The 14,971-nt window shown below is 51.3% G+C and overlaps 1 protein-coding gene across 1 annotated transcript in view; it reads right to left on the bottom strand.

Moving 5' to 3' along the window:
• The window catches only part of Ret (ret proto-oncogene), a 36,011-nt gene that overhangs the window by 12,849 nt on the left and 8,191 nt on the right, over positions 1-14,971 (bottom strand). The window contains exons 5-13 of the mRNA XM_090345546.1: positions 14,341-14,582; positions 13,206-13,401; positions 12,790-12,989; positions 9,525-9,783; positions 8,259-8,384; positions 7,251-7,361; positions 6,024-6,143; positions 4,666-4,922; positions 1,353-1,500 (exon numbers count right to left, since the gene is read on the bottom strand). Coding sequence (XP_090201672.1) covers positions 1,353-1,500; positions 4,666-4,922; positions 6,024-6,143; positions 7,251-7,361; positions 8,259-8,384; positions 9,525-9,783; positions 12,790-12,989; positions 13,206-13,401; positions 14,341-14,582 — 1,659 coding nt within the window. The remainder of the gene's footprint in view (positions 1-1,352; positions 1,501-4,665; positions 4,923-6,023; positions 6,144-7,250; positions 7,362-8,258; positions 8,385-9,524; positions 9,784-12,789; positions 12,990-13,205; positions 13,402-14,340; positions 14,583-14,971) is intronic.

Below are 14,971 nucleotides of genomic sequence, written 5' to 3'. Positions count from 1 at the left end.
ACCCTTCTAGAAAGCTAAGGAACAAACAGACTACACCCTCCCTACCAGCACCCAGCTCCGGTCCCTGGGAAATGTGAGGCACCAGCTATTCCAGGCTCCTTCCAGCCCCTGAGAGCAGCCAAGGGAGACTTTGTATGCTCCATACCAGGAGCAAACTTTCATTTGAGCAGGAGTTTTCCATTGCTGGTGGCTCACGTCCGTTATCCTAGCTACTCAGAAGGCTGAGATCTGAGGATCATGGTTCTAGATCAGCCTGGAAAGTCCTGGGAGACTCTCATCTGCAATTATCCACCAAAAAACCAGAAGTAGAGGTATCATTTACATGGTATCATTCACCATCCTTGAGTGCAAAAAAACTAAGGGCCAGCACTCAAGCCTTGAGTTCAAGCCTCACTATCAGCAGAAGAAACCTCCCCTCCCCAAAAAAGCAAATGACAAGAAAACCTAAGTGGGCTAGGAATGTGGCTTAGTGGAAGAGTGCTCGCCTAGCATGCATGAAACCCTGGGTTTGATTCCTCCATACCACATACACAGAAAAAGCGGGCAGTGACACTATGGCTCAAGTGGTAGAGTGCTAGCCTTGAGCAAAAGAAGCTCAGGGACAACACCCAGGCCCTGAGTTCAAGCCCTAGGACTAGCAAAAGAAAAAGAAAAAAGTCTAAGCAACAACAAAAAAACCCATAAAAACAGCTGGTCATACCTGTAATCCTAGCTACTCAGGAGGCTGAGATATGAGGATTGAGGTTCAAAGCCAGACTAGGCAGAAAAGTCTGTGAGACTGTAGGAGTCTAATAAACCACTCAGAAAAAGTTGGAAGTGGTACTGAGGCTTTCAAGTGATAGAGCACTAGCCTTGAGCAAAGATGCTCACCCAGGCCCTGAGTTCAAGTCCCAGGAGCAGCAACACACACACACACACACACACACACACACACACACACACACACACACACACGGGCTGGGAATGTGGCTTAGTGGTAGAGTGTTTGCCTAACACTCATGAAGCCCTGGGTTGGATTCCTAAGTATCACATAAACAGAAAAAGTTGAAACTGGTGCTGTGGCTCAAATGGTAGCATTAGCCATGAGATATAGAAGCCTAGGGATAGTGTTCAGGTCCCGAGTTCAAGGCCCAGGACTGGAAAATAAAAACAAAGTAAAACAAACACACACACACACAAACAAAAACCTAAACAATAAAAATCAATTAAGGTTTCAAAAGTCCAGAGTTCTTCACCGATGTAATGACACAGTGAAGCCCCCATACCAGCACCCTCTAAGGCTGAGGCACCGGCAGTCCAGCCCAGGTGCCGGGCAACATCTGGAAAGTACCCGCACAACATCTGGACAGTACCTTTGAGCATCTTCACGGCTACCGTAGTGTACCCCGCTCTGCCCTTCAGGCGGAAAGCAGTTGCCTTAACCACTTTTCCAAACTCGCCTTCTCCCAGAGTTTTCCCAAGAACTAAGTTCTTCCGAGGAAACTCCCACTTTGGGTCTTCCTGTATGGGAGGGGGGAGGAGGAGAGGGGAGAAAGGGATGATGGGTACAGTTGGGAAGATCTTGGCGACAGGTGCATATGTACAGAAAGTCTCCAGCATCTGAATGATGGCCAGCTCACCAGTGCCAGCCCCAGCTCAGGCCTCTGCCCTAGTGCACAGGCCAGGCATGGTAGCTCACACCTGTAATACTAACTACTCAGGAGGCTGAGCAGGCACGCACATGCAACTCCCTGACAGTAAACCTACAAAGAAAGATGTCACTGAGCCCTTTGGGTCGCTCCACCTTGAAGGGTGTAGATGGCTATGCCTGCGTCAGTCTACCCTCCAAGTTCTGGTCCAGGCTTTTGCTGGCATTCACCCCCACGCCCCCTTCCAGCCAGGCCCCACGCATGTGAGGTCATCATGACATGCTCTGCATGTCCTCTTGTATGTAAATTCTGGATGCCAAAGTCTACAAGAGCACTCCTCCTCCCCTCTGCTCTCACTCCCCAGTCTCCTCAAAGCTGGGTGTGGCCTCGGGGTCCTGCTCTTGATGTCTCTTTCCAGGATGCCCCATCCACAGAACTAGTCCATTAGGGATTCATGACCCAGGCCAGAGGCCACCCTCTGTCCTATGCAAGGATTTGGGGACAGCCTCCTCTTAGACGCAGTGGTGCCATCACACAGATTCCTGGGTCACTCTTAGTCTTGTCTCACACTCCCTCAGAACCAGTGACACAAGTCAACATGGACACGGTAATACCATCATACTGGGCCTCAGAACTTCACTAAGTGCACACAAATAACATCTACTTGCGCCCCTTAAAAACATGAGACAAAGCGGGTGCCAGTGGCTCACATCTGAAACCCTAGCTACTCAGGAGGCTGAGATCTGAGGATCGTAGTTCAAAGCCAGCTAGGCACAAAAATCTGTGAGAGCCTTACCTCCAATGAACCACCAGAAAACTGGAAGTGGCACTGTGGTTCAAGTGGTAGAGCACTAGCTTTGAGCTGAAGAACTCAGGGACAGCGCCTAGACCCAGAGTTCAAGCCCCATCATCAATCAGTAAACAAACAAACCATGAGACAAGTCACAGCTGTAATCCCAGCTACTCAGCAGGCTGAGATCTGAGGATCGTGGTTCAAAGCCAGCCATGGCAGGAAAGTCAAGAAAACTATCAGTCACAAGTGGAGCCATGGCTCAAGTGGTAGAGCATCAACCTTGAGTGAAAAAGCTGAAGGACAAAACCTAGGTCCAGAGTTTAAGCTCCTGCACTGGTGTGTGCATTCACACGAACACACACACACATACACCCCATTCTATACTTTATTTCCTCCCTCCCTCCCTTTTTTTTCTTTCATTCTTCCTGAGACAGGGTCTTGTTTTGCTACCCCACTGTCTTCAACTCTAAATCCTCTCACCTCTTCTTCCCCACGGCTATGATTATAGACCAATCTGGCTCCCACCCCCCCTTTTTTTCTGGTGGATCATGGGGCTGGAACTCAGCCTGGGCGCTGTGCCTGAGCTCTTCAGCTCAAGGCTACTGCCCTAACCTGGAGCCAAACCATACTTCCGAGATAAGAGTCTCAGGTCCTTTTGTGCCTGGCCTGGCTTTGAACCTTGGTCCTCAGATCTCAGCCTCCTGAGTAGCTAGGATTACAGGCGTGAGTCACCATGCCCAGATGGCTTTCTCATTTAAGAGGAAATGGGGAGAAAGATGGAAGGGTGAACTGATGATGAGGTAATATATTCATAAATTAACATATTGAATTGAATCCCCTTTGTACAACTACTTGACGCTAACAAAATAAAAAATAAAGCCTGGTGTTGGTGGTGTAATCCTATCTATTTAGGAAGCTGAATTCTAAGAATCCTGGTTCAAAGCCATACTGGGTAGGAAAGCCCAGGAAATTCCTATCTCCAATTAACCAGCCAAAAGTTGAAAGTAGAGGTGTGGATCAAGTGGTAGAGACCCAGTCTTGAGGAAAAAAAAAACCATAAAAATCTAAGGGACGGTGCCCAGGCTCTGCGTTCAAGCCCCAGTACTGGGTGTGTGTGTGTGTGTGTGTGTGTGTGTGTGTGTGTGTGTGTGCGCACGCGTGCGCATGGAGACAAGAATCTCACCAGCTCTTCTGCCCAGGCTGGCTTTGAATTTTGATCCTTAGATCTCAGCCTCTAGAGCAGCTAGGATGACAGGTGTGAGCCATTGGTACCTAGTTCAGAGATCCATTCTTTCTATTTCTATGCCCCAGGCTCCTCCCAGATCCAGCTTATTCCCTGCCTCTTCAGCAGGACACTAAAGGGCCCAGCCTATCTGGCAGAGGAGAGGAAGCGAGAATGTCTAAGAAGGCTCAGAAGGCCCCGTCAGGACCAACAGGCTCCATGGCAGTCTGTTCTAGCAGCTGAACCCCACAGGGGAAGGAACACCCCCACCTGGCTGGGGTGCTAGCTGAGACTTCTCTCCATGCCCATGGTCTTGCTTGGCTCAGAGCTGCCAGCCCCAGAGTCAAGTGCAAGCCTTTGGGACAGCATCACATCCCCTGCCTTTGCACCCCGCTCCACCTCCACATCTCCCAAGAGATTATCCCAAGGGAATGACCACAAAACACAGGTCTCTTCTGCTCAGTTCCTACCCCAAGGGCTCTGGCCTCTGAGAAACAATGCGCAGGGGCTTTGGGGGCTCCTCACTGCTCAGCTACACCAACCTAGGGCTCTCTGCTCCTAACTCTGCTGCCAGGTGCTGTCTAAAATCATTCTCCCCACTTTCACCCTGGACAGCCCAATTCCCCGGTCTGCTCTCTGCCTTGAGAGCCCGTTGGGAAGGCCTGCATACTGTAGCTCAGGTGGTGACAGATGCCCCAACTAGGGGGAAAAAAACCCTGAGCAGCCCACCCTCCACCCCCACTTCCTTTCTTTGTGTAAGTCCTACGGCTTGAACTCATGGACTGGGTATGGTCCCTGAGCTTCTTTTGCTCAAGGCTGGTGCTCTACCACTTTCACTTACTTAGCTGGAGGTGAATGTCACAGAATTCCCTGCTTGGGCTGGCTTTACACCAAGATCGTCAGATCTCTGCCTCCTTAATAGCTAGGATTACAGGTGTGAGCCACCAGTGCCTAGCTCAACTCTCTTTACCATGGCTCTCCCTGTCTTGGGTTTTTTTTTTGGGGGGGGGGGGGGTCCTCACCGGGATTTTGAAGGTGTCCACAGACACCTGGTTCTCCATGGAGTCCAGTGAGGGCCGGCGGGCACCAGATGAGGAGTAGCTGACTGGGAAGGCCTGGGCAGGCCGGCAAAAGGTCATCTCGGCGGAGGCGATGGCTGGCTTGTGGGCGTGCTTGTGGTAGCGGTGGATGCAGAAGGTGGACAGCAGAATGGAGACAATGAAGGAGAACAGGACAGCGGCGGCGATCACTGTCCGGCACAGCTCGTCACACAGTGGGCCTGGAACAGGAACACGTGTTGAACCTCAAGAGCCTGGCACACGCCCACCGAGGGCCCACCACGTCCCACCTACTGGGTGTAGATGCTGTGTGCATTCTACCCTACACAGCTCGCTAGCGCCCTCTAGTGATGGAAACAAGCCCAGCAAGGTTAGGTAGCCCAGAGGGGTCCCATCAGCTGCTTCCAGAGGGCTGGCAGTGGGGCTGGGGGACGGGGGCAGGGTTTTTCTCTGTCTCAAATATCTAGGAATGTCTCCATAAGCAGGTAGGAGGAGAGGAATAAAGGATCTAATGATAATTCAGATATCAAGAGAGGGCCCCTGGATATGGGCCAGAAAGGATCCCCTCGTGTGGTGCCTTTGCTTCCCACCCCATACACTGTTGGTGCACTGGCAGAAAAGATGGGGTTCCCAAATGATGTCTGGGGCTCAGCAAAGTCCTGACACAAGGACAGTCTCACTAGGGACAAGTTATCTGAAAGAAGAACACTTTCCTGGCCAATTCTTCTTTATCTTTTAAAATGTTTAGTTTCACATTAGTTGTACAAAGAAGTTTCAATCCCATAAGCAATTCTCGTGTGTGTGTGTGTGTGTGTGTGTGTGTGTGTGTGTGTGCGTGCACGCGTGTGTGTGTGCGTGCGAGTTTCTCTGTGTGCATGTGTGCTCCTACTTGGGCTTGAACTCATAGCCTTGGGCTCTTGCTTGGCTTATGTTGCTCAAGGCTGGAGCTCTACCACTTGAGCCACACCTCCATTCCCTGCGCTTTGCTGGTTATTTGGCAATAAGTCTCTTCTTGGGAGATGTCTTCCAAACTGTCTTTGAATCATGATCCTCCTATCTCACTCAGCCTCTTGAGTAGCTAGGGTTACAGGTGTGAGCCACCAGTGCCTGGCTCTTGGCCTTTTCATCTTTAAGAATTTAGACTAGAAGTTACTCTGTAGGCTCCACCCCTCTCCTGGGGCTGCACCAATGGGGAAATGGGATCTGGAGGAAGAAGGAACCTCCTCTTTGCTGCTCCTTCCCTGGGCTTCTGCCTACAGCTGCACACCTCCCTGGTACTCAGGGAGGGCCAAAGCTGGTACCTGCCACCATTCCCCACTCACCTTGGCGGTCCTCGGGCTCACAGAAACATTTTTTCTCTTCTGGGAAGCAGTTGCAGATGCCATAGCCCGCTTTAATCCCTCGCCTCTCCCCTGGCTCGTGTCCGCCAACAATACTGCCCCCTGAGAACAGATAAGAGCATGCTCAGCAGCTGGAGTGGCCTGACACCTCAGCAACCCTAGACTGGAAGGGCTATGGTGCCAGGAGGTGAGCGACCCACCTCACCTGGCACTGACCACTCGAACCAGGGAGGACAGCCATGTCCAGAGGTCATTGCAATTCCCCCCATGCTGGTTCCTCAGCCAGGGAGGGGGGTATAGATTGTCCAAGAAGAGACTACAAGTGGTTTTGGGGGGCCAGAAAGGGGTGATGGGACAGGGAGGGGGCTCAGCCCGGGGCATGCCAGTGGACACAGGCCCTGTAGATGGCAGGCTACCAGGCATCACCATTGTGGGCACAGAGCCACTTTCCAAATGAACGCTTAGGCTTGACATAAGTTCAGGGAACTGCCATCGTGTGTGTGTGTGTGTGTGTGTGTGTGTGTGTGTGTGTGTGTGTGTGTGTGTGTTTGTGTGTGTTTCATACTGGGGTTTGAACTCAGGGTGAGGCACTGTCTCTTAGCATTTTTTAAAAAATTTTTCTCGAGGCTAATGCTTTACCACTTGAGCCACACCACTTTTGGCTTTTTTGTTGGTGAATTGGTGATAAAAGGCTCATGGATTTTCCTGTTGAGGTTGGTTTCAAACTATGATCCTCAGATATCAGCCTTCTGAGTAACCAAGATTTAGAGGTCCTGCTGGGTATCCGTGGCTCATGTCTATAATCCTCGCTACTTAGGAGGCTGAGATCTGAAGGAGGCTGGTTCAAACCAGGCCTGGGTAGGAAAGTCCACAAGACTCTTATCTCTTATTAATCACCAGAAAACAGGAAGTGGAGCTGTGGTTCAAAGTACTATCCTGGAGCACAAAAGCTTAGGGACAGCATCCAGGCCCCAAGTTCAAGCCACACAACCAGTAAAAATAATAAAAATGAAAAAATAAAGACGACAGGCCTAGCTCATCCTGCACTCTCAGTCTTCTGCCCCCCGAGTCACACCCAAGCCTCACTTATGCCATGTAAAAATGCATGTGGCTCCTCTGGCTATGTCCAGGCACGGTGGTTGTGGCTGCCATGTCTGGCCCTGCTCACAGATGGCACAAAGGGCCCACAGTGTGGGGCTGGATGCTTACGGAGGCAATCCTGGGGGCAGATGTTCATATCCTTGATCTCCACAGCGTCGCAGTGGCCGTCGGGGCAGGTCCTAGTGTTGGGGGAGCAGGTAGAGAAATTCCTGGTGATTCCTGTGGGACAAAACACATGAGGCTGTTACCCCACATGGACCTGCCTTGATCTGGTCACGCTGGCCCTCTGCTGCCAGCCCTGCTTCCCCGAGGGAAAACACTGAAGCAGGGACACAGCACACAAATCCTGGCCAGCAGGGGATGATGAATCCTTGAGGATTCATCCCTAAGGCTGGAGGGCCTGCGGGTGCTAAGGATACCTACGTTCTTCCATCAAGGAAGCCAGAGGAGGCTGGAACTGTCAAAGCTAAACCTCCAGCCAGGCACTGGCAGCTCACGCCTGTCATCCTAGATGCTCAGGAGGCTGAGGTCTCAAGACCGTGCTTTGAAGCCAACCTTGGGAAAGAAAGTTCATGAGACTCTAACTGACAAGCAAAAAGCTGGAAGTGGAGCTGTGGTTCTAATGGTAGAATACCAGCATTGAACAACAACAACAACAACAAAAACAAGCTAAGGGACAACACTCAGGCCCAGAGTTCAATTCCCAACACTGGTACTGAAACAAATAAATCCACAACCCAAGCTGCACCTAGACCCAGGACCCTCATGGTAGAGTCACTCCTATAGACATGCAGACCCTGAATGGTCTACTGTGTCCAAAGCGATGTCCCCTGGCCTAGAAGCTTCTGGAAAGACCACTTGGTCTTCTGTATATCCCAACTTTGGCCTGGAACTTTGCAAGCCTGCAATGAATCCAGCCTAGGGCACCTCTAGTTCCAAAGATAGCACTGGCTCTCCGGACCCTGCACCCCACCCTCTTTGTTGGTACTAGAGCCCCAAGGGGGATAAGGTCCTAGGGAACAGAAGGATAGGAAGGGGTGTCACAGGGGCCAGGGGGCCACTCCCCCCCGACTACTGGCCACCAGCCATGGCTTCCCTGGGGCCCCTGGGCCTTACCTTTCCCATCTCCCTGCCTCCACTCGCATCTGCCTGTTGGAGAACCCAGGCCACCACACTCCTCACACTCAGATCGCCTCTTGCTGACTGCACAGGACAGTGGACACCCCACCTCCTCGGTTACATCTGGGGAGAACAGACAAACAGGGGTCACAGTTACAAGATGCCACTCTGGGCTCAGCATCCAGAAAGGAGAGGCTGCAGCCCAGGGAGGTTTAGGGGTGACTCTAGAATATTGGCTTCAGGATGGGCTATTAGGGACATAGGGAAAGACAAGGATAGTGACTGGGCTAAGGGAAAGACACATAATAGGGTCCTCTACACCCCAAGTTTCAGATATGCAAGAACACCTGTTCTGTGCACGTTTGAACAACTGTAATGTTTATTCTTAACATTAAGTAGATATTCTCTTCTTTCTTTCTCTGGCCAGTTCTGGGGCTTGAACTCAGGGACCGGGTTTTGTTAGATTTGTCAGTAGGAGCTAGCTTTGAACCTCCATCGTCAGATCTCAGCTTCCTGAGCAGCTAGAATTCTGGGTGTGAACTGTCTGCGCCCAGATTCCTGCATTTGCATTTTGACTGTGACTTGCTGCGAAGGCTGGAATTTTCCACTTAAGAAAATGACACTTAGGGGGCCGGGAGTTTGGCCTAGTGGTACAGTGCTTGCCTAGCATGCACGAAGACCCGGGTTCGATTCTTCGGTACCCCACATACATAGCAAAAAGCCGGAAGTGGTGCTGAGGCTCAAGTGGTAGAGCTCTAGCCTTGAGAAAGCCCAAGGACAGTGCTCAAGCCCTGAGCTCAAGCCCAGGACTGGCAAAAAAAAAAAAAAAAAAAGAAAATGACACTTAGGGTGTCCTTTGGAAAATTTCAGGGTCTTTTGTGCATGCGAGGCAAGCCCTCTACCGCTAGGCCAAACTCCGGGCCTGGTTGGTGGTTAAATGGAAATAAGTCTCAGCTTTTCCTGCCCAGACTGGCTTCAAACCTCTTCAGTTCTCAGCCTCCTGAGCAGCTAGGAATACAGACATGAATCACCAGAGCCCAGCTAGAGGCTCGAGTTTCAGGTAGCAGCCTCTAGGGCAGGTGTGTGTAAGGAGCACTGCCTACAGTGATAAGGAGTGGGGCTGTCTGGCAAAGGGCTCCCTCATGCTGCTATTTTTCCAACAGGGCCATATTGTAGGCACTGCTCTTCCTACTTGTGGAAGCAGCCAAGCTTTAGGTGGATGCAGTGGGGGGGCAGGATGCTTCTGTGACACCCAGAACTCACAGGTCCCCTGTACTGCGACGATGAGCGAGGCCTGCGCCTGTTTGCGGGTGTGGCGGTCGGTGGCCACCACGGTGTACTGGAGCTCCCCACACTCAGGCAGCCGCAGCGCCTCGGTGTCATTCACAAACAGCATCCCGGAGGCGCCCTCCGTGGAGGTGATCATGTCCAGGACACTGCAGTTGGTGCTGGAGGCCTGGAGCCTGTACTGGACCTGGATACCTCTGAACTCCTGGCAGTTTTCCACGCAGACTTTCCCGATCTGGGGTGGGAAGGGGGGTACAGAGCAACCCCTTCTTAGCCAGTGGCTGGAGAGGCTCCCCAACAACTGTTGGGCTGTCCCTACCCACACCCCAATTTGGTCTGGGGATGACGGCTCTTTTGGGGTATCACTTGCTCCACCCCCACTGCCCTGCCCAGCCCTGCTAACCAGAGTTGCCTAGGCCACTGTCCCCAGCCACCTGTGCCTCAGCCAGGGGCTGTGTGTGTGTGTGTGTGTGTGCACATGTGTGCATGCATGTGTGCTAGGACTTGAACTCAGAGCCTGGGCTCTGTCCCTTAGCTTTTTCTTCAAGGTTGGAGCCACAGCTCCACTTCCCCAGGGGCTCTTTTGGGGGGAGCTGGGGACCAAAACATCTCTTCCTCTGGCAATGTCCCATCCTCCAGCTGGACTTGTTGGACTTCCGGTCCACTTGCTCACTAGAGTTAAGAGTTGCCATTCTCTAGGTAAAAGTCAATTGCTAGCCACACACTGGTGACTCATGTCTGTTCTTGTTACCCAGGAGGCTGAGATCTGAGGATCGTGGTTTAATGTCAGCCCAGACAGTGAAGTCTGTGAGGCTCTTATCTCCAGTTAACTACCAAAAAGCTCAAAGTGGAGCTGTGGCTCAAGTGGTAGAGTACTTGCCTTGAGCAAATACTTAGGGACAGAGCCAGTGGCTTGTAATCCTAGCTACTCAGGAGGCTGAGATCTGAGGATTGAGAGTTGCAGCCAAGCAGGGAAGGACCAGCTGTTAGACTCTTATCTCCAATAAGAACTATATCCCCTTGACTCAACCTGTAAAGTTATACCTGTTGAAATTGCGAAGAAATTCAGAAATCAAAGTAAGAAAAACAATCAAGAAGAGTTACGATGGACTTCTCAACATTAGTGAATTCTTACCCTTTCCTCACTTTCTTTTGGGGCTTTGTTTACACATTCCTGGCACTTTACCACTTGAATAACACCTCTAGCCTTGGTTTTTTTTGGTGGTTAATTAGACTGGGACTCTCGAGGAATTTATTTTTTTCTTTATATTTATGTGGGCTGATTTCAAATTACAAACCTCCAGATCTCAGTCTCCTGAGTAGCTAGGATTATAGGCATGAGCCATCGGTGCACAGCATTAATGCATTATGATGTTGCTGTGATCAAACTCTTTGGTGGTAGTGGGACTCAAACTCAGGACCTTGCACATACTATGCCAGTGTTCTGCCACTGAGATATATCCTTTCATTATCTTTTATGGACATTTATGAGTTGTTTCTCCACTTGTTTATTTAATAGAGCAGCACTGGGGATGAAACCAAGGGTTTGGCCAGGCACCAGTGGCTCACGCCTGTAATCCTAGCTAAACAGGAGGGTGAGATCCGGGGACCATCATTCAAAGCCAGCCTGGGCACCAAAGTCCATGAGATTTTTTTTTTTATCTCCAATGAACCACCAGAAAAAGAGCAGTGGCTCAAGTGGTAGAGTGCTAGCCTTGATGTGAAGAGCTTAGGGACAGCACTCAGGCCCAGAGTTCAAGCCCCACAATCAACCAAAAGAGAGAGAGAGAGAGAGAGAGAGAGAGAGAGAGAGAGAGAGAGAGAGAGAGAGAGAGGAAAAGAAAGAAAAAGAAAGTTTTTACTTATTTAGTAAGCACTACCACTGAGCTATATCCCCAGGGCTTTGTTTCATTTTTAAGCACTATATTATAAAGACAAATAAAAAGACATTAGTCAGGCACTGGTGTCTCATGCCTGTATCTACTTAGAAGACTAAGAGCTAAGGATTACAGTTCAAAGCCAGTCTGGGCAGGAAAGTCCCTGAGACCTATCTCTAACCACCAAAAAGCTGGGAATAAAATTGTGGCTTCTGTGGTAGAGTGTTAGTATTGAGCTAAAAAGCTAAGGGGCAATATGCAAGCCGAATTCAAGCCCCACTACCAACACACACACACACACACACACACACACACACACACACACACACACACACACGAATAAACACATTATAAGTTCTCAAGCAAATGCATTTTAAACTGTAAACTGGGGGGGAGGGGAGAGTTTGGCCTAGTGGTGGAGTGCTTGCCTAGCATGCACAAAGACCAGGGTTCAATTCCTCGGTACCACATACATAGAATAAAGCCAGAAATGGTTCTGTGGCTCAAGTGGTAGAGCTCTAGCCTTGAGAAAGCCCAAGGACAGTGCTCAGGCCCTGAGTTCAAGGGCCAGGACTGGAAAAAAAAAAAACAAAAACGAAAAACAAATCTGTAAACTAGGACTAGGAGAGCTCCCATTCTCCACTAGAGGGAACTACAGTTACTCATGATGTGTTATATACTCAGAAATTCTTAGCAGTGAAGATTTACTTTTGTCCAAATTAAGAGTCACTCAAGAACAATGGCTCTGAGAATAACCCTTTTCACCTAACAGTCTAAACAACAATATATGTTCAAGTAGGAATATATCGATTCACCCAGTGTTATTTTTGGTTTTGTATCAGTCACAGGGCTTGAGCTCAGGGCCTGGGGACTGTCCTTGAGCTCTTCTGCTCAAGGCGAGTGCTCCATTACTTTGAACCACAGCTCCACTTCTAGTTCTTGAGTGGTATATGGAGCTATGAGTCTCGTGGACATTCCTCCTGGGTTGGCTTTGAATGGCAGTCCTCAGATCTCAGCCCGCATGAGTAGCTAGTATTAAAGGAGTCGGCCACAATGTCCAGTCCCACCTTGCTCTTATATAAGAAAAAAAAAAGTCTTGTAAAGCAGCCAGCGGGGAAGGCCAAGCAGCTCAGAGAGGCTGCTTGCTCTCCCAAGGGAGAGTGTGCGGTCTGTAGGGGTGGCCCGCTGGCCACGCCTCCCTGTCCCTGTGTCCTTGGCTATGCCTGGGCTGTTCTGTATGTTGTGGGCTAATGCAGGAGCATTGGTTCACCTCCCACCACAAGCTCTGCCTGCAATCTGCCAAATGGAGGGGTCCTCCACTGGAGGCCTTGGGGGCCCAGGTATGCAGTGGGCCTAGGACTCACCTGAGCAAAACAATGAGCCCTCCTGCTCATGGAGAAGGAGTAGGAGCTGGGCAGGTGCAGGCTGACAGGCAGCACAGAGACATTGAAATGGAGGATGACGACCCCTGAGCCGGGGCCCAGGAAGTCAGAGTCATTGACCAGCACAGCCAATTGCAGGACTCGGCTCTCTGAGATGGGGAGGGTCCGGTTGAGAACTAGCTCTGTGGGGGCAGGGCAACAAGGTGATCACCGAGTCCCTGTGGGCCAGGATTGACCCCTCCCCCCCATGCCACAGGCCCACACAACCTCCTCTAGACACACAACCCCATAGACACATGTGCCAACATTAACAGGACTCAGGGCCCGCTGTAAGAATGAATGATCTGTGTGTGATCACGCAAGACATCGTCGGAAGACACCACCCCACCCGTGCTTACTGTAGTCGTGTAGGGTTGCCCTCACTAAGCTGTTGTTGGTCTGGGCCAAGGTCTCGTTGGGTGAGTGCTCCACACGGAAGGTCTGCTGGACCCAGGGGTCCCCGGTGAGCAGAAGGCTTGTGTACCGCCTTACCAGCTCCCCGGATGCTGGCACCACATCAGCATCAAACACACGCAGGGTGGCTAGCACTGTGCCCTGTGGATGCAAGGACGTGGGTCAGGCTCACGTGACCTCAAGGCTGGCGCTCTACCACTGGAGCCCAACAGCTCCACTTCTGACTTAATTGGAAATTAAGAGGTTCATGAACTTCCTTGGCCTCAACTTAGGATCCTCAGATCTCAGCCTCCTGAGAAGCTGAGATAACAGGTGTGAGTCACCAGTGCCTGGTGAAAAGGACTTCTGAGCAAAGCCAAAAGAGAACTTGTCCCCAGATGGCTTCTGATCCAGACTCTCTTTTCCCTCAGCTGTGATTTCCTCCAGCCCCCACCCTCCACCTTCTGGCAAATCCACAGCTAGGATACCTAGGGAGGCAGGCGGCCCCCAGTGCTCTCTGTTCCCATTTTGCCCACCAGCGAGGGAGGCTGCAGTGTGGCCTCATATCCAGCAGGTGGCAGTCTCACCCCATATGTACAGACTTCCTGTTCTTTGCATCTCCCTCCAAGCCCCCTTTCTCTGGGTTCACCTCAAAGGCCTTCCAGTGGAAGCTTGGGGTGTCCTTCACAGGCCTGCAGCAGCACAGGTGAGCAAAGATTCTGTGCCCAGCCATGATCGCTGCGGCCACAGATTGGGCCCGATGGCTGCTGGCAGAACTAACCAGGGCACAGCCACAGGCTCAAATACACTGGGGAGTAAACGTGCAGGCAAAGCCACATGTTGGTGCTCACACCTGCAATCTTGGCTACTCGGGAGGCTGAGATCTGAGGATCTTGATTCAAGGCCAGCCCAGGCAGAAAAGTCCGTAAGACATTTATCCCCAATGAACCAGCAAAATGCTAGACAGGGAGCCGTGGTTCAAGTGGCATGGCACCAGTCTTGAGTGGAAAAGCTCCAGGAAGAGCACTCAGGCCCTGAGTTCGAGACTCAGAACCAACACACACACAGATGAGATAGGCAGGCAGGCAGGCAGGCAGGCACCTCTTTCCGCTTGAACTCGACCACGGCACTGGCGGCATCCACGCCCGTGGGGAAGGTGGGGGGTGAGTCGTCCTCATCATAGACGGTCACGGGGAAGGGCACCATGACCTTCTCCTCCCGCGTGCTGTTGCGTACCACACACTCGGCCACCAGCTCATACTTCTCCTGCTGCTCCCGGTCCAGGCTCCAGAGTGTGCTCACCTCCATGCTGTCAGGTGTGCACTGGAAGGGCAGATTCTCACCTGCCACGAGCAGAGTGGACCCTTCAGTACACAGGGACAAGCCACACTGCCTTCCTCAGGGGCCCCCATCCTGGCTTCTGTGGGGAAGAGGAAAAGGGCCTCACAGCCAAGTCAGGTGTGTGTTTTTGTCTGTCATGGGATTTGAACTCAGGTCCTGAGTGCTGTCCCTGAGTTTTTGTGCTCAAAGTAGTACTTGACCATTTTGAGCCACAGCTCCACTTCCTATTTTCTGGGGAGTCTCATAGACTTTCCTGCCTGGGGATGGCTTCAAACCATGATCCTCAACTCTCAGCCTCCTGAGTAGCTAGCGTTATATTAAAGGTGTGAGCACCAGTGCTCTGCTCCACGCCAGATCTGTGGCTTGTTTTCCTCTTGCTTTTTGCTGGCTG

Source organism: Megascapheus bottae, chromosome 15 (genome assembly GCF_031878675.1).
Source record: "Megascapheus bottae isolate mThoBot1 chromosome 15, mThoBot2.hap1, whole genome shotgun sequence".
NCBI lineage: Eukaryota > Metazoa > Chordata > Mammalia > Rodentia > Geomyidae > Megascapheus > Megascapheus bottae.
Note: the sequence above shows the minus strand (reverse complement) of the source record. Positions and strands in the feature narration are given on the sequence as shown.